Below are 25,599 nucleotides of genomic sequence, written 5' to 3'. Positions count from 1 at the left end.
TAGTTACCTTAGAGAGTAAGAAAAAGGAGAGAATCTTGGGCAAGGCCTCAATGCTCTCTGTAATGAACACTTACAATTGAGACCATGGAAATAGATCTTTAGTAACAGATTCTATCCCCAGTAACAAACACTGCCCACATCATACTGATGAACCAGTAGGGCTGATCCCTCCATTTACCTGTCTCCATTATTAAAAGCTCATGTTAGCCATGCTTCAGGACCAGCTTCCCCATACAGTGTACTCTAATAGCCTGGAAGCCTGAGCTGCCTCCAGCAATGTGACTGGCCACACTGATCTAGCCACACTTTCACCCAGGATCTTTTCTTTGTGAGACAGATGGTGGAATTAGTGATACAAGTGAGGCTGGAGTTAGAAGGTTAACTTGGGCAGAGGATCAAGGTTCTGTGTATGGCAGTGACAGTACTGATTAAATGCTCAAATAAAAATACTTTCTAAGGGTCATTTGCTACAAACCACAAATGAACAAGAAATGGTATCTGGTTTTTGACCTCAGGTTTTCCTGACCTTCCAAAGCCAGAGATCCTAAAAGCCAGCTCCCAAGGATTCTGGAGACAATGATGGAGATAGAATCAAAGATGGTCTATGCTCACAAGAAGAATAAGTAGATGAGAAATATCTTTCAGAAGCTGTAGAAGAGTGTATGAATATATACATATAATACATGAACACACAAAAAAAGGTATGTGTCTATGATACATACATGCATACACAAAGTGTGTGTGTGTGTGTGTGTGTGTGTGTGTGTGTATAAAACTTGTGGTGAAAGGTACCCTAAAATTCTGATGGGAAGAGATAACTTCTAGCCAAGGTCAGATGTGGGAGGACAGAAAGCAGTAGCAGAGAATGGTCCCCAATATCTCGTGAAGAAGGCTATGGGGGTAACCTCTCAAAGACAATAGGAAACAATGAAAGGACAAGGGAGGATCTATGTGGCCTTAGTTGAGACAGAAAAACAATCATCCTTATTTGGAGCAAAGACAGAGCCTGCAGGTGGCAGTGCCATGGAGGCAGGTAAGCGTGCAAGGAGTGAGGAGCCAACATGGCCAGCACGGGGAAGTGGGCCATGCAGAAGAGGAGGCAGGCACACCAGGAAAGGAAGGAATGTGACTATGAGTTTGTGGTGTTTGAATGAAACTGATACAGGGAGAATTCAACTCTTGTGGACATTCTGTGGTTGGGTTGGTGGTAGGAAAAGAATTGTAAAAATGTAAATATGTAAATACCATCTATAATAATAATAATAATAAAAAAAACCTTTGGATAGAATGAGCCCTTAGCAAAAGCATGTTGTCTGCGGTGACTTCCATTCCCTCCTGCACCAGGACCATGGTGACCCCTCTTGCTGCCCCCAGGTGGGCACTATATGCCTTCTCTTGACCTCCACTCACACATACCAACTCCATGACTCAGCCCTTAGGATCAGGTTCTTTGTAGCATAAAAGGAGCAAAATCCTCCCAGTCATCCTGCTTTAAAATTTCAGTGGTATCCCTGATTCTTCCTTAACTCTAATTTCCCATCTTTAATTAAGTGCTGAGTCCTACTGAGTCCTCCACCTCATTTCCCTTTTCCTCTTCAAGCCTCCACATTATTCAGTGGCCAGTACCTCCATTCATTACAATGTCTTATACTAGTTCCTCTGCCTTCACATCTCTTCTCTTCAATCCTTTCTCCACATACTTGATAAAATCATCTTTTGGGGGTACAAGTCTAACCTATTATTTCCCTTGTTATTTCTGAATCAATCTTTTTCTCTGTAAAGAGACTAACATACAATATTATTAAACACCAAAGAAGTGCTAGGGAAGTAAATATAAAGTCATTGGGAGGGGAATTAGATTATGAGCTCCTAGAGGACAGAGACTGTCTTTTGTAGCCCCAACCTTTAGCACAGTATCTGGCACACAGCAGGTGCTTAATAAATATTTACTAACATAGGAAATAGTATTTGACTTGGGCCTTGAAGCTCTTTTCTCAGTTTTCCTTATTTGATCATTATCCATATCATGCTAATTTTGATTGTTCTCCAGGGCTCTGTTCTGGATCCTCTTTTTTTCTTTTCTTTTTCTACTCTCTCAGTGACCTTAGTTAACAGATTTCTAAATCTATATATCCAGCTCTAGCTTCTTCTCTGAACTGCAGTCACACATTACTAGCTGCCTTTTGAACATTTCATTTGGATAGCCCATGAACACCTCAAACTGAATGCCCAAAACAAAACCTATTATCTTTTTCTTTAAATATACCAATCTCTTTTCTGAACTTTATTTCTATCAAGAGCACCACCTTATTTCTTGTTATTATGTGTCACGACTTCAATTTTAATCTTTGTTCTTCACAGTCCCTAACACCTCCAAAGCAGTTGTCTAACTTAGTTGTTTTGCATCTTCACAATGTTTTACTATCATTTCAATCCTCTTTTCTAAAATGAGAAATTAATTGTCCCTCTCATATTTTAAATAACTAATTATTGAATCAGGGACCATGATTTTTTCTACCTCCCTCAGCTAGAAAACTAACAAGAGTTTAATCTCTCTTAGAGATTTTACCCCAGGCCCAAGATCTAATCAGGACAGTAATAATAATAAATAAATAATAATAATAATAATAATAATAATAAGTTTTGGGCAAAAAGGTGTATTCTTTTTTTGTGTGCTCAGACTAGGGAAAGAGACTGATCCTCCCTTATTATCTAGGACAGGGTAATTATGGAAAATTAATGTCTTTTTTGGACCAAGGACTTTTCATTTTTAATATAGGACAAATAACTCCCCACTGTTATCCAATATGAGTCGATTACCAACCTCAGGTTACACCTACTCTTCAATGCCATTAGGTGTCCCTTTGGACTAAAAGAGATCACCAAATGGACAATCTTTTTTATTAATAACCTGCTAGCCCTTAATAATGAAAATGATTAAAAACTATCCAGAAAACTATGTCTCTGGAACCTTTTTTTTAATCATCGTACTATCACACACATCACTATGGTTCAGGAATTCAATCCCTTTTTCCTGATCATTACAACATCCTACTTGGTTTCTCTGTCTCAAGTCTGTCTTTACTCTCATCCATCCTTAATACAAGCATCAAAAATATTTTCTTAATTCACACATGTGATTATGTCATCTTTTCTTGTCTCTCACTCAATACATTGCAATGGCTCCCTATTATTTCTATGATCAAGTATGATGCCTCCATTTGGCACTTATAGCTCTTCATAATTTGGTCTCTTTCAACCTTTCCTATTTTTTTTTTTTTAAACCTTTCACTGTCTTTCACATAGACTACAGATCAATCATATAGACCTATGTGATTTTCTTTAATTTAAACTTTATTTTCATTCTTAGTTCCACTCTGTCCTTATTCTTCCCTCTACTTCATCCATTAAGGTGAGAAATGTAATAGCTAACATATACATATAATCAAGCAAAAAAAAATTCCTGCATTAGAGGAAAAAAAATATGCTTCAATCTGTACTCTGAGTCCATTCTTTCTCAATTTGGTGCTGTCCCCCTATTTGTTATTCCCCCACATACAATATTCTAATTTTCCATTTTCAATGGAATACCTGAAACGCTCTTCTTCCATATCCCCACCTCTTTAGTATTCTTTGTATTCCTTCTAAGTTCCACTTCCTACAAGAAGTCTTTCTCAATCTCTCTTGGCTACAAGTGCCTTACCTCTTCTCTAAGGCTAACTCAATTTTGTCTATTTAGGTAGACCTTGTCTCCCTATCTGAACATAAGCTCCTTCGTGACATGTTCCTGATTTTTTCAGTGAAAATGTAGTATTTATTGACTGAGTTATCAAAAGCTATTTTGATTCTCTCGCTGTTATTGCTTTTTCCTCCAAAATTATTTTTGTATGTGCACACACCTATATATATGAATACATATGTATAAACATAAGTGAATATGCACAGATGTAGACACACAGTGCCCTTTTGCTTTTTTTTTTCTCCCATCTCCCTATAGAACGTAAGTTACATTTGTTTAATTTTTATATATCCGGCATGATGCCTAACACGAAACAAATGCTAATAGATGTTTACTGAATGACTGAATGATAGAAGAATGGGAATTATTTTGATAGGCAGAGAAATCTGGGAATTGCTAAGAAAAGGAAGGGATTTTAGGTGTAGGGGAACAGTGCTTAGTGAACCCATGCTAATGTGATAATGGGAAAGAAAAGGGATCTATTTTTCTTCCCCTTTACCACCCCAAGTAACAGTGACTTTTTGGACATAGTGGAACCTATTTGTTAATATAATGGACTGAATCTTAGTGATAGTTTTGACAGAGTTTGAGAGGAGCTATTCTGGGGTAGATGTGCAGGACCAGGAGTTTGGTTAGAGCTCCTGTTCAGGAGACACAGTCCCCAGCCTTAAGGGTAAAAGCAGCCCTGCTATGTTTTACATTCAACACAGCATCTGGGCATCCTTTGTAAAGCACAAGCCATGCTGATGGCTTGAAAATGACAGATAATTAAGGAAAGTGAGTTTAAAAGCCATTGTGCATTTGGAAGATCTTAGGGCACCCATGGATATCAGTGAGACCTGCAAGTACCTCAAACTTGGGCTAAAACGCATAACAATTAATAGTCTATGGCAGCACACCTGGGGAAGGATTAGTGATGAACTGAATGTCAGTTCATTAATCTCCAAACCCAGAGAAAGATCTACATCTTCTATCCCTCCTTATTCTCAGTGCCCAACTATTCCGACTCTGTCTCTTACACAACAGTGAGGAATGTATGTTCAGCCAAGCAGGACCATCTGTGGTCAGTGTCTCAACCTTTTCAGTTTTGCTGGGCTATCATTCTACCATATTCATTTCTCAAGCTTTAAGAGCAGAAGTTTGGATTATGTATTAGCACACACACATACACGCACACAATTTTTTTTTTTTTTTGCCACCCCTGGAGATTTTGATGTTATTTCAATGACTTATTTATTTATTCAATAATTTATTTTTTCCTTGGAAGGTAGAAGGGGTGAGATGTGCAAAATGTAGAACTGTGTGTATCTTGGCTCAGGGATTAAGTACACACACACAAAAACAAAATCCCAAATTCATATTTTGCTAGTATGCAGTTTGGGGTCTTACAAATAGTCTGGAAACACTGCCTGCTAATGGACTAGATCACGGCCAACCTAAGCAATAAAATATTAGCCATGAGAGAGAAGAGTTCTTCTCTTAGTCCTATGCAACAGAAAGGCTAATAGATTAGCTTAGCAACAGTGTTTGTATGACTCTTAGTGAAATATTTTTAATTATCTTATAAATAATTATGTTAGCTCACATTCTCTCCTTTTCCTTGTCCTATATATGCCCATGGTAGAAAAAGAGTCAAAGGCTTATAACACTACTACTGAGGGAGTTAAGGCATTACAACTTCCCACATAGGTAGAAAAGGACACTTCTTGGCCACTCTTCTGGGTTTCTGGTACAGCAAATTCCACATTCACTGTGGACCTAGATAAATGCAATCCACAGCTAATCCATGAAGCTCAGAACAGGTAACAGCAGCAACTCTCTCCTAACCAACTTCTTGCCAGAATTATTGAACAGGAAATGAAATTTGGGTTTTATCTCTTCAGTGCTCTACTGCTTTGGGGTGAAGGGAGTGCCCAGCCAGGGAAGAGGAATGCTGGGCTAAGAAAGTCCACAAACTAATTAATCAACTTCTAAATTAGAAAGCTAACCCTTCCCTTTGAAAAGACAAACTATTAGATGGCAAGGGAGGCTCTGCTTAAAGCATCTGAGGAGAGCTCTATTAATCAATGACATTTTTTCCTCAAGTTTTAAAATGTGGCTCAACCAGGGGCCACATTGACCAGAGGTTTTAAAATTAAAAACTAAGCCCTCTCTGAAGAGCAGTAACTAGGTAGAAATGCCATTTGGGGACTTTGGTCAGAGGAGGTTGCCAGCAGGTGAGAACAGAAGAAGGGGAAGGAAGTTTGTGAACAGTGTTTGCAACAAAGGTGACTGATGACACTTATCCTCTCACCTCACTTCCCCAGTTATCTTCCAAAGCAGGCCCAGTGTCATGGGCTTTTGCTTCATAACAACTGACATACATAGATGGGCAAGCTGAGCCAAAGAGAGATGACTGAACTTGCCTAAAGCCTGAAGCATATCAGAAGCAGACATCCCTTAATATCTAAAACAGCAAAAATAAAACTTGGGTACCAGCCAGAGTATAAACAGTAGTTCATCCTAGAACGAGGGTGACCTTATGTTGTATGAGGGGTTAGCCTCATCAAATGGATTATCTTAATTAAGACCTTCAAAATGAATTGGAAAATAAATTCTGAGAGACCAAACTAATTGAATATAAAAGCATAGCTAATAGTGAAGTAATAAGTAGACCACCAGGAACTCTCTTTCTTTATCATATGTCCCTAGTGGTTCTTCTTCTCCAAAATGTCTTCTTGCTGCTCCCTTTGGCAGCATATATACAAACATAAGCCTGGAATGATACAGAAAAGATGAACATGAACTCTAAGCAAAGGTGACACACAAATTCATGAAATATTCCATATTTTTCTACCTGCCATGTCAAACAGGAACTAGAAGAATATAAGTATAAAATAAGAGCTTGCATTTGTCTGCTCAGCCATAGTCAGACACAGTGGACATTGATCTTAACGTAGTGATGACATTTTGGTCTTCTTTGAATACAAAGAACAACAGCCAATCTTCACACAATAAAAGCAGATCTAAACATTTGGAGAAATATTAATTATTCGTGTGAAGGCTAAGCCAAAATAATAAAAATGACAATTCTGCCTATGTTAATTTGCTTATTCAGTTGCCATCCCCATCAACCAAACAAAGAATTACTTTATAGAGCTAGGAAAAAAAGAATAATTAAATTCATTTGGAGTATCAAGAATATCAAATTAATAAATGAAAAAAAATGGAAAGGAAAAAGGCCTAGCAACAACAAATCTCAAACTATACTACAAACGTTATAATCATCAAATAATTTGGGATTGGCTAATACAGAGATTGACCAATGAAGCAGATTACATATACTTTATACAGGGGAAAAAAATGGTCATAATAACGTAGTATTTATCAAATATCCCAAGTACTGGGGCAAGAACTCCTTAACTCAACAAAAACTGCTATGAGAACTGTAGTTTGGTATAGATCATATAGATTAACATCTCAATATTTGGGATATTTGGGTCTATCAAACACTAGATAGTTATGTTATCCTCAACAATAACTATGTTATCCTAGTTTAAGTTATCCTCAAATTGGGCATGTGATATAGAGAATAAGAGTGATATCAGAAGCCAATTAGTGGAGAGGACAAGAGTTCATGACCAAACTAGAGATAGAGATTCAATGAGAATAAAGTAGATAATTTTGATTATATTATATAAGATTAAAAAGTATTTGCACAAACAAAACCAGAAAGTTAAGAAAATAAATCTTTGCGGTAAGTTTCTTAGATAAAGGTCTAATTTCCAAGATACAGAGAAAACAGAATCAAATTAACAAGAGAAAAAGCCATTCCCTAATTGATAAATAACCAAAGGATATGAACAGGCATTTTAAGAAGAAGAAATCTAAGCTAACAAGAGCCCTATTTAAAAAAAAAATGCTCCTAAATCACTAATAGAGAAAAATGGATTAAAATAACTTTGGGGTATCACTTTTACATCCATCAGATCAGTGAAAATGACAATTGCTAGAGGGGTTTCAGGAAAACAGGTATACTAAGGCATTGGTGGTAGAGCTATGAACTAATATTCTGGAATGCAATGTAGAACTGTATCCCAAAAGCTATTAAATTGTGCATAACTTTTGACCAGTAATACTACTATTAGACCTACATCTCTAAGAAATAAAAGAAAGAAGTAAAACTCATATATATAAACATATTTATAGCAGCTCTTGTACTGGCAAAGAATTGGAAACTAAGGGGGTGCCTATCAGTTGGGGAATGCCTAAACCAGTTACCACCAACCAGAAGGCTATTGTAAAAGTCCAGTTGTGAGGTGATGAGTGCCTGGAACAGGGTGGTTACGGTATTAAAGGAGAGGAAACAAGATATGCTTCAAAGGTAAAACTGGCAACAGAATGATAGGAGAGGTAAGGGTGAGGACTCAAGATGGCATATCTGAATTGTTAGCCTGGTTGAATGGGAAGATTGTGGTACCCGAGAGTAATGAGGAAACTAGGAAGAGGGAGCTTTGGTGGGGAGAAATAATGAGTTCCAGTTTTTTTATTTGTCTATATTGGAGAATATAATTAATTAATTAGAGACATGCAAATGTAAATTAGGTATGTTGAACATGTGGAAGGGAATTAGAGAAAAAGGACTGACTCCCAGCTCTGTGCCCTCTGGAATGGGCTAAATTATTCTAAGGTCCTCAATGGAATTGGAAGTGGGGAGGGAGTAGACAGGAGAAGAACCCCCTCCATACATTCCAGCTGAGAAAAAGCCAAGTTCTCTCTGGTCTCAGGCTTATCTAGTTCTAGTGAAGTAGTACTCCTGTGTGACTGATATAGGTAGGTCCAAGATCTCCAAACTCTCAGCCATTTGAGGCTTGCTTCATAAGGAGTTATTTAAAAAGCTGTGATTGCCAGGTGTTCGACAGATAGATAAGTGGGCCTATGCTTGGTTTTACCCACAGTTTCAGGGCAGAGGGACAGGATAAAGGCCCTCTGGCCAACTGTTAGATGGCATCTGTGACTGTCTTGGCTGGTTATCCAGTCCTCCCCAGAGTGGGGGTGGAAGATAGGGGACTACCTATATCCACTGTCTTTTCATTGAGACAACAGGGATTAAAGTCAATAATAAATTGCTTCACTCCTAATTTGGAAAAAAAGAAATGTTAGATTGTCCCCATAGGTGGACAAGAAAGGGGGCACTTCAGCACAAACATGTTTGGACAAGGCTCAGAGCACTAGGATTTCTGGGCTGCTGTCTGCCTCCTATAAAACAAATGATCCCATGGGGCTTTAGTGATCCTCCCTGTCTTCAGGACTGGCCAACATTCTTTCAGGGCTATGCCCTGGCCCAGCTTGGCTGTAGAGTCTCGGTGGGAATCCTGTGGGCTAGAGATCAGGCTGAGAGATCCTGGCACAGACACAGGGATGGATGGAAATTCAGTAAAGCCTCCTCAGTAGGAAGTTACCAGCCAGCCCCCATGTTGGTATATTCCTAAAGGCTAAACTGATGGTGACTCATTGAGACCAAATGTCATTGGGCTCAGCCACAAAAACAGAGGGCACACAAGGCACCCTCATATTTCTCTAGCTTTTCTTGCCTCTGCCTAATTCCTGCCCGGTAGTACAGAAGTATACGTGTAGAATGATACAGCAATGGTACGAGTAGAACATGGTACAGCAGGAGTGGGATTAAATCTGGCGCTGCTTTTGGTTTTGTCAGCAGATGTGAAACTTCAGATATTCCAGCTCAATTCTCTGGGCTCAGTTTTGTTATCTATGAAATGGGGCTTAAAATCCCTTTCCCATCTACCTTTTAGGGTTGCCCAAGGACCAAATGGCGACAGGAGCATTCTGAATACAATGCTTCCCAATGAGGCATTATAATTACTAATTCCTGGACAGAAGTGTGCTCAGCTGAGCTCAGTTCACCTCCTTTCCAAGCTAAGCCATAAGGCAGGTGAGAATCTTAAGAAGGCCCACTCCAAAGTGTAATGTTGGAGGGCACAGCTATTATTTGAAGAGGTAACCCCAAGAAAAATAAGGATCCAAAGCGAAAAATACAGATGTTGGCTGGCAAAATGGTTCTTCCTGTTGCTGACTTCTCTGGGTGCTGCATGAAAACAAACAAAAGCCCAAGTCCCAAGTATTAAATCTGTTTCTGATTTTCTTTTCCATCTCTGCTGCTTTCAGACAATGCATTCTTATATAACACTCAGCTTAATAGCAGATAGGCTACTCCAGATGTTGATGATTCCCTTATGGACTTGTAAACTACACCCTAATTTTTTTTTTTTTTTAATTTTTATTTACAGGTATGTGGGAATAGAAGTAGAAAAAGGAAAACTACCAAAGCCGTATTGTTTTTCCTTCAAGTAAAATTTAAGTTCCTTGAACTCAGAGATATGCTTTTCTTTTTTTTGGCCTTTGTATGCCTATTGCATTGCACATAAAAAGTGATTAATAAAGCCATCATTTCCTAGGACAGAGAGCCAGAATCACCAAGTGTGGGGGGTATAGATGTAAGGCTTTCCTGACTGTCCCATGACCCCTCAGTGGTCCCAAGAACTTTCCCTACTGCTGAAATCAGGACCTGATCTGATATATATCTTTAGAATTGATAGAAACATTTTTTTTGTTGGCCAGAACCTATGTGGGACAGCTTCTCAATCACTTTTGAGGTTAGCCTAGATCTCTTTGGGAATAGATGCCCTTCATCCATTGTTAATCTTTCTTAATCTTGAGCCTTCTCTTCCCCATGCCAATCACTGATCTTTGATTTCTGATGTTTGAAAAAACTGAGGCTATTTGAGATCTCCTTTCTTCATTCTTTTCATCTCACAATCCCTTGACTAGGATAACTGACTCTCTTCCTGTCTCCCAATCTCTGAAAATGATTTCTTTCCTTAGCATAGTCAACTGATCTCTATATGCCCTTGAGCATATTCCCTCCAGTCTGCTCTAGTAGATTGCAGCATCAATCATTCCCCCCTCACTCTGGAACATTTGACTTCTCTGTTAGTTACTTTTTTTTTTACTGCCTGTCTATGACACCCGGGAGAGTAAACTCTGCTCTGCCTCATCCAAATCTGATTCATGTGCAAGTTGCAATATCACCCTCATTATATCATTGGTCCTCTTCAAGAACAAAGCAGGAACAAACACACTCAAGTCATCCTCCCCTCTTAAAAAAAATAAAAAAAAAAGTTCAATAGACCTTACCATTCCCTCAGACCATAGTTCTAGATCTCACCTCCCTTTGCCAGAGAACATCTTCTATATTTGATGCCTTTACTTTCTCTCCTCTCATTTACTCCTCAATCCTTTGTAGTCTGGCTTCCAACTTTGTCTTTCAATTGAAACTGCTCTGTCTGAACTTGGCAATTATCTCCTAACTGCGAAGCTTATTCAGGATTCATATTTTTTGAGCTATCTGTTTTATTTGAAATTACTGACAACACTTTCTTCTTGGTTAATCTTCTTTCTAAGTTTTGTGATTCTACTCTCTCAATTTCTTTTTTCTCTGATTGCTCCTTCTCATTTATATTTGCTGGCTCATTATCCACATCATAGAAACAGGAATGTAGGTAGAAAGTAGGAGTAATTAAGCAAGATTTAGCAAATGACTGGATATGTACGGTGAGAAGATATGATCCAAGAAACTGGACATCTTTTTCCTTCATCCTTTCATCATTCAGAGGTGACTTTGACAGAAATAGGGAAATTTGGAAGAGGGAATGGTTTGAGGGAAAGACTGATTTCAGTTTTGGACATGTTAAGTTTGAGACGTCTCTGGGATATCTGGTTTGAAATATCCAATAGATAACTGGTGATTTGTGACTGAAACTCAGGAGAGAAACTAAGGCTAGATGTGGGATTCATCTACACAGAGTAACTCCATGGGAGCTGATGAGATTATCAAGAAAGAAGTTGTTCATTGTACACATTAACAATAAGATTATGTGATAATCAATTGTGATGGATTTAGCTCTTTTCAACAGTACCATGATTGAAGGCAATTTCAATAGGCTTGAGATGTAAAAGCCATCCACATTCAGAGAGAACTATAGACTGAATATGGATCAAAGCATAGTATTTTCATTTTTTGTTTGTTTGTTTTTTTCTTTCTCACAGTTTTTTTCCCTCTTGATCTAATTTTTTTTGGATAACATGACAAATATGGAAATGTGTTTAAAAGAAATTGTACCTATTTAACCTACATCAGATTACTTGCTGTCTTGGGGAAGGAAAAGGGAAAACATTTGGAACACAAAGTTTTATAAAAATGAATGTTGAAAACTATCTTTACATGGTACTTGGAAAATAAAATACTATTGAAGTTTTTTTTTTTGTTTTTTTTTTAAAGAAAGATGTTACAGAGGAAAAGAGAAAAGAGGAACTTAGGATAGAACTTTGGGGAATAACATCTTTCACCTCTGATCTCTTCTCTCTTCTCTTTACCTCTATGCAATGTCACCTTGGTTCAGTCCCAATCTAGCTCTTACTTAGCCTAGATCACTGTCACAATTTCCTGATTTATCACCCTTCCTCACTTATCATCCCTCTCTCCACACTGCTGCCAAGATAATATTCCTTAAGCACTCAGAACTAACCATGTCACTCCCTCCCACAACCAAATCCAGTGCTCTTAAAGCCCTACACAACTTGGTCCCAATCGGTATACCTTTCAGATCTCAAATAATATTTCGTCCTCTTTTGTATTTTGGTTTCTAGTCAGATTGGCCTTCTTTTTCATCCTCACTTCACCTCTGGTGTCCGTGTCCTTGCATTAGCTACCCCATGCCTAGAATACCCTTCCTCCTTCCCTTCCTCCCTTCCTTTTTTCTTTATTATTGTTTTTTATTACAGCTTTGATATTTATAAAACATATGGATGGATAATTTTTCAACACTGACCCTTGCAAAACCTTCTGCTAGAATACACTCTTTTCCTTACCTCCAGTCTCAAGAGTCCCTCCCTCTCTTCTCTGAAAATGTAGTTAGGGGACAATCTGCCTGAAGTCTTTCTTGATTCCTCCCCCAGTTCACCTCTTAATTCCTCATTCCTAAAGTATCTTATATTTAACTTATATTCCTAAAGTAACTTATATTTAACTGCTTGACACATATTTGTGTTCATTCATTTTATATTTATATTGTATGTAATTATGTACCAATTGTCTGCTCCCCCATCGCACTTAAAATGAAAGCTCTTTACAAGAAAGAATGGTTTCTTTCTTTGCACTTGCATCCCTAAAGCCTAACACAGTACCTGGCACACAGCAGATGTTTAATAAATGTTTACCAAATTGCCTAATTAATGCTCCCACATTGGAGAAGCCTATGGGATTCAGGCAGAAGTTGCAAATGAACAGACAGATGGGATAGGTGAGCAATGACAGGCTTTTCTAAATTTGGCACATGACGAGAGCATGGGCTGTAGTTCCAAACAATAGGGTATCACTAACCCTGGTCCAGGCAAGACGCCCATCCGCTAGAAACTGATGGTGGACAAACAGCCATGTGTCTCATGGAACATTTTTTCTAAGCGTTGTGCCATGAACCTAAAGAAATCTTTAGTCAGCTCTGAGCTTTCCTTATTCCTGTGAATATAATCATTTACCAAAGGAAAGAAAGACTCTTCCTGCCATGTTTCTCATTGGAATGCTGATTGTGGCTCTAGGGAGGCCAGTAACTACCTCTTTTCACCAGTTGCCAACAAAGAATCAAAGGCTAGAGGCTTAAGTTATTACTTGTTTCTCTGTTTCTGGAACTTTCCAGGGAAATCAAGGCTCCCTATCTACTTCTACTTTCTACCCTATGCTGGCCTCCCAACATACAAATGTGTGTGCAAAAAGCCTTTCCTTCTGGACAAGTGTAGGACAAAGAAAGATCCATAAGTTCTGCTATCACTGAGCTAAAAGCTCTAAGGAATGAAAGCAAGTCCAGAGACAAGTTTCTCCTGACTAAGGGAGGTCCCTTTGGGTTTCTTAACAATACCCTGGGAAAATCTTCAGAGTTGCTTGAAGAACCCCACAGGGCATTTATCCAATCTGTACCTGTCTTAGGCCTCTCTTCTACTCTGTCTCCAACCAGTGGTTATCCAGCTTCAGCTTGAAGATCAATGACAAAGTATCTATTAAATCCATGCATTTTGAGATAACTATAATTGTCCCAATTATATCAAACCAAAATCTTTGCAAATTCTGGCTCCTCGTTTTTCCCTCTATGGTCAAACAAGACCCAAACCCTCTTCCATAAGTGTCCTTTTGATCCCTGAAGGCAGCTATCATCTGTCCCATAAATTGCCCTGTTTTCTCTAGAGAACCCGATCCTTCAGGAGATGAGGGGCAGAGTAGGGACATGGGCTCCAGGGACAGGTTCTCTCTGCCCTTTCTCCCCCAACCCTTAGCCTCTCAGAAAGCCTGATATGTTTCTTAACCCTTTCAAGCTCCTCCTCTACCTGGTTTCATGGCATTCATGACGGCCCGGCAGGATCTCAGCACAGCTTCATAGATGGCCTTCTGGTCAGGGGTGAATTTCCCATTGGCAGGGAAGGTACAGGTAATATCAGATGAGAAACAGTAATATTCACCTCCCATGTCAAACAAACTGAGAAAAGAGAAGAAAAACAAGATATATTATAGGAAGCTTTGGAGAAATCTCTCACACATTGCTTCCTAGCCCAGCCTGCCTGTAAACCTTGCCCTTCAAGATTTCATCCCTTGGACAATTTGGTACATGGGTCTCCTGATCTTCCTTTGTCTTTTACTCCCTGATCACACAATGTGTGGGGAAGATGAAAGAGAAGACATTCAACCTCATGGATTTCAGAAGACCTGCTGTGAGCACAGAAGGAGAATGCACAGCGGGGCACCATGAGTGAGAACTGGGGAGTGTTTGACTATTCACACTACACTATAATGGAGCCTGGACAGGCTAATCACGCTCATAAAAAACTGGATATCAACAGCAAATGTCCATATAACCTCAAATGAAATGAAGGCAGCATGTTTCTGCAGAAACAGGCCTGGGCCCAGAGTGGGAGCACCTGGGCATAAAGGAGGGGTAGCAGGTTCTGGGCTGGCTGATGTCATGCCCTGATATCCTTCACTGTTAGACAATGTGTAACCTGGGAAGGCTTTCTGTGACCTTCCTCTCCTCCCCACTGAAGGTCAGTGGTGCAGGAAAAGGCAGGGTCAGTCTGACCTGGTTATGGCTTCAGTTTTGCTACTATGAAAATGAAGGGGAGTGTGTTTAAGTGACCTATGTTCCTGCCTGGAACCCCATAAGCCACATATGACCCCAGTCCTGCCAGGCCCAGGGCCAGAGAGTCTTATGTTGAACAAATCCTTTGTGCGTGGCTCCCTGAGGAGACATCCATCCCCTGGACTGGCAGGCGGCCCTGTAGGCCCCTCTGGTCACGTATTACTCACTCTAGGAGAGGGAGAAAGGGCAAGCTAAGCTGAACATTTGCCATCTCGAACCCCATAATCATGTAAGGAGAACTGAGGAATGGGGCAGGATTGTGCCTATAGATCACAAACTATAGTAGCAATTTCTGCTTCTAGCTACCATAGTTCTACACAGTCAGTAGGCCTAAAAACTAAGGATCATGATTTTCTGCAAAGCTGGAGTACTCTGTGTAGTCTTGCACAATAGGTGCCCCTTGAAATACTTGTTGAATGAAAGGAAGCCAAGCCCCTCACCCCCTCTGACCCTTATTCCCATCCCCTGCCTAACAAGCTCCCCACATGCTGGAACACTCAGAGGCTCAAAGTCAACTTTTTCAGGGTAAGGGTGTTTGAGGGGACAAACTGACAATCCTGATTCTAGGCAAGGTCATAGTTTGGACAGTAAGGCTGGGAAATTGGAAGAAGACTGTCTTTTAGAAAAGGGATCTCTCCCAGGGGAGCAGTACCTCTTCCCTTCAGGGGATAGGGACAGGTTCAAGCTATAACTAAGCTGGCAAAGTGAAAGGAGGACCAGGAGTTGGGAAAAGAGGAGTACTTCCAGCCATATCCTCATCCCCAGGGAGCACTGTGGTAGAAGGAATATTTGAAATATGAATGTGTTCTCTTTGTGTGGAATCTTGGCAAGTTTTGCTCTATCCAGTGTAGCTTCCCCCTAGATTTGGGAGTGACTGGGACAACTATGGGACTGTTAGGGAGCAGGAATTGGCAACCCCATACCACAAAGAGGATGATGGCTCCCTGTGTTGGGTAAACCTCGGTTTCCCCTGACTCCATACATCCTGTGAACTCTATCCCTCATTATTCTCTCCTTGAGAAATCTGAATCCTGCACAATTCAGGCCAATAGAGGGGAGCATTTCAGCAAATTTGTCAGAATCCGGGGGGGGGGGAATTGCCAAGAGAAAAAAATGGAGGAGGAGGAGACAAAAGGCTAAAGATATAGTCTTTACAAAATATAGCAAACTTTTCATTAAGAATCTACACATTTAGGGAAAACAATCCTTGTTCTCATGGGACTTAGAGAAGGAAGAGAAATCAAGACATCAACATAGATAACCATAACACATACCAGGTCACCTAGCATAAACAATAGAACTCTTTAAAAATCTCTCCTAATTGGTTGTGGAGGGAATGATGAGGAAGGCATTAGGAGGTGGAGGACACTAGGCCTACTCTCAAGGGATTACCACTGCCAGTGTCATGATTATGTGGCTGGCAGGCTAACTGACGGTTGACAGTCATGATAGAAATAGCAAATTTCACTGCAAAGAACCTAACTTTCCTGATATAAGGACAGCATGTTTCAGTGGGAATAAAAAAAACAAACAAAAAAAAAAAAAAAAACCTATCTCTGGACTCAGAGCATCTGGTTCAAAGCTACCTGTTCGACTTTCGGTAAACTATTGAGTCTTCCTGGTTCCAAAATTCCTCATCTGCATAATGAGAGAGTTGGACTAGATAGGTTTTTATGTTCCTACTAGGTATAAATCTATGCCTTTGTATCTTATGATGAAATGGGGGGAGGGAGGAAGAGGGGAAGAGAAATAGAGTGAATGCAATGCAAACTTAGGCAGAGATTCATCATGGACCAAACACTGGAGATTTGTGAGGGAGGATTATCACATGCCAACATCAGAGCAAAGTTCTGGTGAACCCTGACCACCCTTGATCCTCTAAGAGTCCTTGTTTTCAGACATCAGCAAGATCATATAAATGTCTATAGAAAGATTGCAGGCCAAACCCAGAATGGGGTATCTGTGTGTGACATAAGGATATGACTCCGGCTGGCTTTTCTCCCCCCACAAGGATGACAAAGGCAAACTCGGCAGCAATTACAAAGATTGCAAAGGTGTAAAGGGGCTGTCAGCCGCAAAGAACCTATTTGCATCTTCACTTTTTGCCTGGGCTCCTGGCCTGGGAATGCAAGGTAGAAGTGAGGAAAACAGATGATTATTGATACTTGGCACATTCCACTGAGGTACAATAAGCACTGTTGGACAGAAAACCTGGGAGAGATCACCTTAGGTTCCCCTTCCTCTAAGATCATAAGATAGATAATGACCAGCGTCTCTCTGGGAATGAGCACAGTCTCAGATCGGCTGTCCCAGGTGTGTGGGTCTTAGCAAAACTGCTTACTCCTGGGCAATAAATTAAATGACCTTGGACAATTAAGAGAGCACTAAGGCTAAGTAGAGCTTCAGGGAACAGCTGTCACTGGAGAGCTGGCTCTAAGCCAATCAGTCCTTGGGCTATGTGACATGGCGCCTCTGTCTGGGGGGCAAAAACCATAATTTTTTAATTATCTTATGATATCATTCTAATTAGTTAATTGCCAAATTATAAAGCAACCGAAAGCAAAATGGATTCTCTGATAGGACAATGACTCACATTTGAACCTGTATGCCAAGGATTCTGGTTATTTCAGAGGTCTTCTGAAATGCACTGCCCATTAAAGCACACATAAACACAAATTCCAACTTATATGCTAAAACTTCTCCAATGTCCTGTTACTAACATATCATTCTTCCTCAGTAAATGGATTCTAGAACTCTTCACAGAAACATACACCTGCTTCCGCTCAATATTAACACAAGTTGCTATAGTTCAGAAAAAAATTAATTTGTCCTGGGAAAAGGAATGATGAATATATGTGTGTACACACTTATACACATATGTCCACCCAAAGGTGTGCATGTATTTTGCAATTCTGTGACCTGCTTTGCTTTGATGACTTTCAGAGCTAGACCAGGCTTTGCAAACCTTCAAGCACTGCCTGACCCATATGGGCTTTTCATGATGTAACCTCAGGACTCTGAAACATGCTATTAATCACCTTCTCCCCATCTAGATCTGGAGTCACCTAATAATCCTCTCCTATACGGTTTCCCAGCTGCTCAGCTGATGCCATAGGCAGTGGGTGATCCCAGGCCCATTGGGGAATGTTTGTTCTAATCCTCTTAGTGTACATAGTTCTACCTTTATGGACACTTCCAAGGCCCTCCTAATTTCCATAGCTCTCTTGGGAGACATGAATGAGATGTCCCTCTTTTCAAATAAGCCATAGCAGCAAAACCAGTCTGGTAGCAAAAAGTTCTTTAGGCAGAGGCTAAATGTACAAGTTTGTTTCCAAAAAAAAAAAAAAAAAACCTTCACTTTAATCTTAGAGCAAAAATATATTTGCTCCTTCAACAAATGTTTGTTGTGTAAGTCTGTCCTGTATGCTTTAGTACAATGGTGGACATTGTGAGTGAGACAGTAATAGAAGACACAGACCAACTCCTGCTAGTTCTTAGTCTGGCTGGGAGGATGAGAGTCACACATAAGAAGAAAACACAATGCTGGGCAGTCCGTGGGTAAATGCCAAATAAGTAATACAAGCAATAACTTCTGGAGAGAAATGGATACAGAATGTCAGAGGAAGAGAGTCACAATAAACTAATACCATGTTTACGAGGTTCTGATAATTCTCTTTAATTTGATGGTTTCAGTCTCCTTTTTAAGTCTGTGTTCATGTTCACGATTCAGATTCTTATAGGAAGTATTACAAGGAGTTAAATAAATGATGGAATCCTTCTAATAATCACCTGAGCTTACATGCTGCTCAGTTCTCTGGGTCAGGTCCTATAGAAATTTCTTAGGACCTCTACTCGAATCCTTACTGTTTTCTACCAGCAAGGAGAGTTTGTCAGGACACAGGTGGGGGTAGGGGTAGGGCTGGGGCCAGGGCCTACCCTAGTCAGGACACATGGCCCACATAGCTAGAGTTGTGGAACTGACATAAAATAAACAAAGAACTTAACACATCAGAACCAGGTCTTTTTTCCAAGGAAGACTTGTACATCTGACGAATAGAAAAGCAACTAATTATTTGCCGTTTTGAATTTATTCAGGTTTTTCCCAATTCTTCAGTCTAGGTCTATACATTTTAAAATATGCTTTTTAATTTATTCATTTACTCTATTGTTACTTTCTTAAAATCAGCAAAGCCCACGAATGGCTCACTAGGGTGCTTGTCATGCCTACATCACCAATAGGGAAACTGAGAATCTATGAAAAAGGCTAGCAGCCCATCAAGTGAGGAGTCAGGAACTTGGGATTGAGTCCTAGATATATGTATATGACCATAAGCAAGACTGGGTTTGAGTTTCTTCTATAAAGTAGGAATGACACCTCCCACCATACATTGCCTTGCTAAGGCGGTTGTGAGACTCCGAAGTATGTGTGTGTGAGAGAGAATATGGAGAGAAAGTATGTGTATGAGTGTGTGAAAGCATGTGTTTATGTGTGTGCATTTGTCGGTAAGCAATGTGGGGGTATCTCCTCAAAGGAAGGCAGAGGGTGGTGAGCCATGTGAACAAAAGCCGCACTCCTTATGCCGAGAGCTCCCCCCTGTGCTCCCTCAATGCTGAGCTTCTGCCCTGAAGAACAGATGGCCCAGGATCACACAAGGAAAGCATGCAGTTTTCATTTGAGCTCTGCAAAGTCAACAAAAGAGACATATTTTGTGGTTTGTTGATTCAGAACATCCAGGAACAGCCCAGGCAAACCAGTACAGAAGCCATGGAGTAAGAAGCTGGTACATAAGGCTACAAATGCTCCCACCACATCAGAGGGCCTGACTGTAAAAATGACTTCTGAGTCGTGGAACAATTAAGCAGAGGGCAGAGGGAATAGGGATTAGTATCTCCAGCTGAAGCAACCCTGGCCGTCCTTGTTCACAAGGCCCCCAAGCAGTGCAAGGCCAGGAAAATCTGCCAAGTGTAACCCAGTTACTGTCTCTCCCGCTGGGAGCCTTCTTCAAGCCCTTGGCAAAAAAAGGAAGAACCCTTAAAAAAAAAAAAAAAAAAAAAAAAACAACCTTTTTGTCTTAAAAGTGCCTGATGGACTCAAACCAAACTGAGCTCAACACCCTGGCCTAGAGGCCTGCCTGGCTAAGCTGTCCCTATTGAACCTCTCTCACTCTGGGACTCTTCTCTTCCAAAGCAAGAAGGACCTGCCTGCTTTGACTCTCCCTTGGGTTTTGCTGTTCTTCAATCAAATCATTTACATTCACTTCCCTGGGTCCTCTGACCTTAGGGTAATTTATATTCTAGGTCTAGGGCAAGGATTTCTAACTGTAATTTTCCATAGTATTTTTCCAGACAGTAAATTTTAAAAGAAGGGTAGCTAAAAGAGCACAGGAGTTCAATCAGGAGAGATCTGGGATCATAACCTCTCTTTGATGCTTACCAGCTCCATAATTGTGACCAAGTGGCTTAATTTTTCTAAGTCTCAGGTTTTCTCATCCACAAAATGGCATCTACTTGTAACACCTACCCCATAAAGTTGTAAAGATCAAATGAGATAATAGAGATATAACAGTTTGTAAGTCTTAAGACACTAATATCAGTTAATACTACTATTGTTGTTATTCTAATGTACAACCAACTCATTGCTTGCAAGTGGAGCAAGGGCCAAGATGATGAGCCAAAAAGCACTTAATGAAAAAGGTGATAGTGGTGTTTAGCTAATCTTAGGTTTCCATAATTATATTTAAGAAGAAAAAAAAATGTTTTTCTTATTAATATAGCTACTATTTGACTGAGCTCCACCTTCAATTTCTTATTTATAGAGAATGAAATCAACCAATAGAACTTCTTGAACTTCAAAAACAGGACATCATGAACCTTCCGTTGTCTTTGGGGGCAGAAGATTCTAAGGATACTCATGCCTGCTTCAAACTGTCCAGTCAGTCCTGGCGAAAACTTTCCCATCCAATTAAAATCAATAACTAAATGCTGCTATCTATTATAGCAGAATATTTGTGAGACTCCGAAGTCTCTACTACAGCAGAATGTAAGCTTCTGGAGGGCAGAGACTATTGAAATGCTGTCTTTCTGTTCCATACTTAGCACAGTATCTTGCCCTTAGTACTAAGTACTTGAAAAATACTTGATGAATTAAATTGCTGAATTGTCAGACATTGTGCTTGGTTGGGGAGGGGAGTGTCAACTGGAGATCCAAAATATCCTTATTCTCAAGAAGTATACCGGCATGTTGGGAAAACAATAATTTCACAAATAACTGTGATGCAAGCAAGAGTAAGGCAAATACAAAGGAGAGGTCCAAGCAAAGTACCATTGGAAATATGAGGAGGGAGATTGATGTCAGGGGGTTTAGGGTGGAGGTGTGAAGGTGTGGAAGGGAAGGTTCAGATATGCTTCCAAAGAGGAGGAGACATAAGAGTCAGGCTATGAGGAAATTGAGAGCCTTTAATAAATGGGAAGAGGGGGAGGAAGAGTATCTGTTCCAGGAGCAAGGAAAACCATGAGCAAAGGCAAAGAAGTAAAAGAGGGCAAGATGAGAATGAGAGAGAAGTGCAATTTGGACTGAATGTGGAATATATTCTACATTCAAGGGAAATAGTGTGAAAATAGGCTGGAGAATTAAGTTGGAGCCAGCATGTAGATGGCCTTGAATGCCACAGTCTTTTGCTTTATGTCTTCGAGCCAGGACATCTAGAGCCTCAGAAGAGCAAAGAGTAAAATCTCTAAGTAAAAACAGAAATTAAACTATTTTTAAAAATAAGGAACCACCAGTCAAGGACTTACAAACATCCACGGGATAACTGGCACTAGAAGGCATTAAAAAGAAAGAGTTGAACTAACACTACCTCTTTCTTCTCCTTCAAGAAACCAAGCTCAATCAGAGTCTCCAACTCAAAACTAATCATTATCAATTTATGAACTAATCTGGGGAGGTTCTTCTAGCTAAACATCCCAGATATCCAGGCAGGTCCAACTCTCTCCTTTAGAATTTAAAAAATACAAAAAAAAAAACAACAAAACTTCTTTTTTTTTTTTTTTTTTTAAACTTGAAACACTCCATTTTCAGAAGAAGGAAGTATAGCCAAGCCAGTCAGAAATCTGTACTATCTTAGCAGCAAACAGGCACGGGGTTGAATTCTATTTTCATTCTCTCAGTTCCCTATCTTCTTTTTAAAAATCCTCCTCAGAATTTCCACATACATAAGTTAATTCAGATTCAAAGCATTCTGGAATTCAGAGAAGAAAGTCATCACTTTTCTAATCATCTGCTTCTAACTCCTCCATGTCCTCTTCATCTATCCTTTCAATGGAAACTGACAATTTAGAATTCAGTCATATTTTGGCTTTATCCAAGAACATAGAATTTCTCTTTCTCTGCTGCCTCAGAGCTCTCGAAGGAGAGAATTCCATCTCTGGCAGAGCCAATTTTGCTTGATAATCTAAGACATCTGGGAAGACATTACACATCTCCAAAAAATATGCTAGATTTCTACTTCTCACATTCGCTCATCAAGTTCTATTTCTGGTTGGGATAAAAGCCAATTCATACCCCGATTTTTTTTTTTTTTTGCCTCTCACCAGTTGGTTAGTTTCAGGTCAGTGGTATCAGAGTCCAACAAATCAATCTATCAATCAACCTCATCATTTTGTTAGTATTTGGTTCCATGGCTGCACATACAGAATAGGATGGAGTCACGCATTTGGACTCAAGGGAGCACAATTTCATCCCCAAGTGGCCATGTAAATTATTTGAGGAAAATGCTATAAAATTTTCAAAAGACTTACTTTGTTTCAGAATTTTACAAACCTATCTGAAAAAGGAAAGAAAAAAAAACAAACAAAATATTGAATCTCTTATGAAGTTTTTGGTTACTTTCTCGTTCAAAATGACAGTGCCACCACTTCCTCTACCTTCTTCAGAGGGCACATGAGAGTATTTTAAAAACAACTAAAATATGCCTTTCCAAATTAATTATCTATAATGGAGTAGAAAAAGTCCCATCCAACAGGAATCTCAAGAGTGACTCTGCTAAATAGAATGCCTATTTCTGCTTCCCTGAACAAGTACAGTGCCTGAGATAAATGAATGAAATCAGTACCCTTTTTCATTCACCAACATAATTCTTTTCTTCCTCTGAACAAGTAGGCAAGTGGCAGCTTCTTTCCCTGATATCAAATATAGGTCTCAACTTGGATGAGTAAGGGACAGTAGCTCTGTACAATCTGCATGACTTTTGGAGCAGCAAAACCAGTTTTTGGAATAACATAGGCTACCAATAATAATTTCCAAAAGGATTCTCATTCTCATTGTCTGTCTGTCTCCCTCCCCACATCTCTTTTCCTTGTTCTCCCCCCTCAATATCTCCTTTCCTTCAGATTGGTCCCCACAACATCTGGGTTTCCTTTAAGAAGGAAAATCGAATGCTTAAAGCTAGAAGGGGCCTCTGAGGCCCTTTCTTTGAGAAAGCTAAGTGACCTTTTTCTACTGCAAAGGCTGTCATATTTAGATGTATAGAAAAGCTGAGACAGGGGTCCCAGAAAGCTGAATGTCAGTTTGGCCCCAATCATGATGGGACAGGATATCCAATGAATCATTGTCAAGCATGGGTTACATGACATGATCTTCCAACTTGAGATTGTTCCTGCAAAGGGGGTGAAAGTTTAACCTTTTAAGTATTGATTTTTAAAAATCATAAATATCATTAGGTTCATGACTTTCTACATGCTAAGAACTTAGCACTTAGTACACTACCATAGGAGGTAAAAGAAAGAGGCAAGTCAGAACAAAACATAGTGAATTCTTCAGTTCAATTTTTTGAAGGGTCTGGGTAACCAATATTTCATGAGCCTTGTTGGCATCCAGAGGGTCCAGACAGACAGTTAATCCCATATCCACACCTTCCCATGAAACCCAGAATTCTATTCATGTCCCATAAGATGATGAAGCAACTGAGACCTCCTAAAACAGGCCAGTGAATGTCAGCCAAGTGTGTGATCAAGGACAGAACCAGTCTGTGGCTGAAGCTCTCATAGCTTAGGCTATGTATGCCAGGGAGCAGAGAGAGTGATGGTTCCTGGGTAGTGTCTTGCCTGAGGCAAGGCCTGCAACAGAAAGTGGTTAAAACTATAACAGGAAAGGAAACTAACCTACTACAATTCTTGCTATTGCCAATTTGCATATAAGTAAGGTGACAGACTATAGGACTTATTCACTTTTCAGGACTGAGCAGGAAGAAAACTATAAGCTCCATTAGACCAGCAATGGCACAATGACTTGTATATATCAAGTACTTAAGAAATGTTTGATTGATTTGATTGAATAAAAGGATGGGTCATGAGATTCCATAAAAAGTCACACAAAATTTGTTCTCCAAATGGAGAACTATTTATTCATATAAGTGAAAAGGCAGAAGTATCCTTGAGCTGTGTCTGAATGGCCATAACATGTTATAAAGATGCAGACTCTATTTAAATAATGAACAAGATGAGAATCACTTTCATACTAAAAAAACAGATACTAAAGGAGAGAATTATACGTTGAATAAAATGCTCATCTTACGAGACAATATACAGTAGAAATAAGACTTCTTCCCTTGCTTTCAGAAGATAAAATAGTAAACAAACAAACAAAAAAACCCCACCAAAAGATATGATGGGGGAAAAGCTTACACACAGGAGACCTTGACCTTGGCTTAGATTTGGAAGGTCTGCATGCCTTCTTCTACTTCCATTCAAATGTGAAATGTGGGCAGTTCTATATAGAGAAAACTCCCCAAGAAGAACAAGGAATTTGCTTCAATAAACTAATTTTTTTTGATGGAGATCAAAATCATGCTGGATTAGCATGGAATCCCCATGAGAAATATGCCCAAGATGGCCCCAAACCAGAAATCAATTAGAAAAAGAATCTCAGAAAGGGATAGAAGGTGAAGAATCCTAAGCTGGAAATCAGGGGCTATTTATTTTAGTCATGGCTCTATCACTGTCTATGTACATGACTTTGGGCAGGTCCCTTCTCTTTTCAAGTATTTGATTTTCTCATCTGCAAAGGGGGATACTACTGCTTTCCCTACCTTCTCAAAAAACTATTGTGAGAAATGAGAAAATATGTGATAGAACTTTGTAAAATGTCTTAAGACATTTTTTTTGGTATAAGTGATACTCCTTGTGGGAGCTGAGTTGTAAGTTACGTAATGACCCAGGGAATAGACCAATAGATGCATGAGTAACCTTGAGCAGATTCTCCAGCTTCTCTAGTTGCAAGTTTGAAGTGCACATCCTAGGAGAAAATGGATCTTGGGTATCTACTTCAAAGGAAATGAATTCAGTGGTAATCTGAATTCTAGAATCCAAGAGAAAAAGTTCAAGGAGACAGCCTAGTGTAAAGCAGGGGCTCTTCAATTTTTATTCTATCATGTTCTCCTTTGGCAGCTGGATGAAACCAAGGATACCTTCTCAGAGTAATGCCTTAAAGTGCATAAATGTAGAATTACAAAGATAAATCATTATACTGAGTTATAAAAAATTTTTCTTAAACTAAATTCCTGGGCTCCAGGTTAAGAACTCCAGATATGCTGACGAAAGTACATTTGAAGACCAAAGACTTAA

At 39.6% G+C, this 25,599-nt stretch overlaps 1 protein-coding gene and 1 pseudogene across 1 annotated transcript in view; one reads left to right on the top strand and one right to left on the bottom strand.

Moving 5' to 3' along the window:
* Positions 1–25,599, bottom strand: part of PEPD (peptidase D) — a 253,098-nt gene that overhangs the window by 22,005 nt on the left and 205,494 nt on the right. The window contains exon 12 of the mRNA XM_074293218.1: positions 14,174–14,322. Coding sequence (XP_074149319.1) covers positions 14,174–14,322 — 149 coding nt within the window. The remainder of the gene's footprint in view (positions 1–14,173; positions 14,323–25,599) is intronic.
* Positions 6,459–6,571, top strand: LOC141559196 (U6 spliceosomal RNA; annotated as a pseudogene).

Source organism: Sminthopsis crassicaudata, chromosome 2 (genome assembly GCF_048593235.1).
Source record: "Sminthopsis crassicaudata isolate SCR6 chromosome 2, ASM4859323v1, whole genome shotgun sequence".
In the NCBI taxonomy this organism is placed as follows: domain Eukaryota; kingdom Metazoa; phylum Chordata; class Mammalia; order Dasyuromorphia; family Dasyuridae; genus Sminthopsis; species Sminthopsis crassicaudata.
This window is presented reverse-complemented; position numbering and strand designations above follow the sequence as displayed.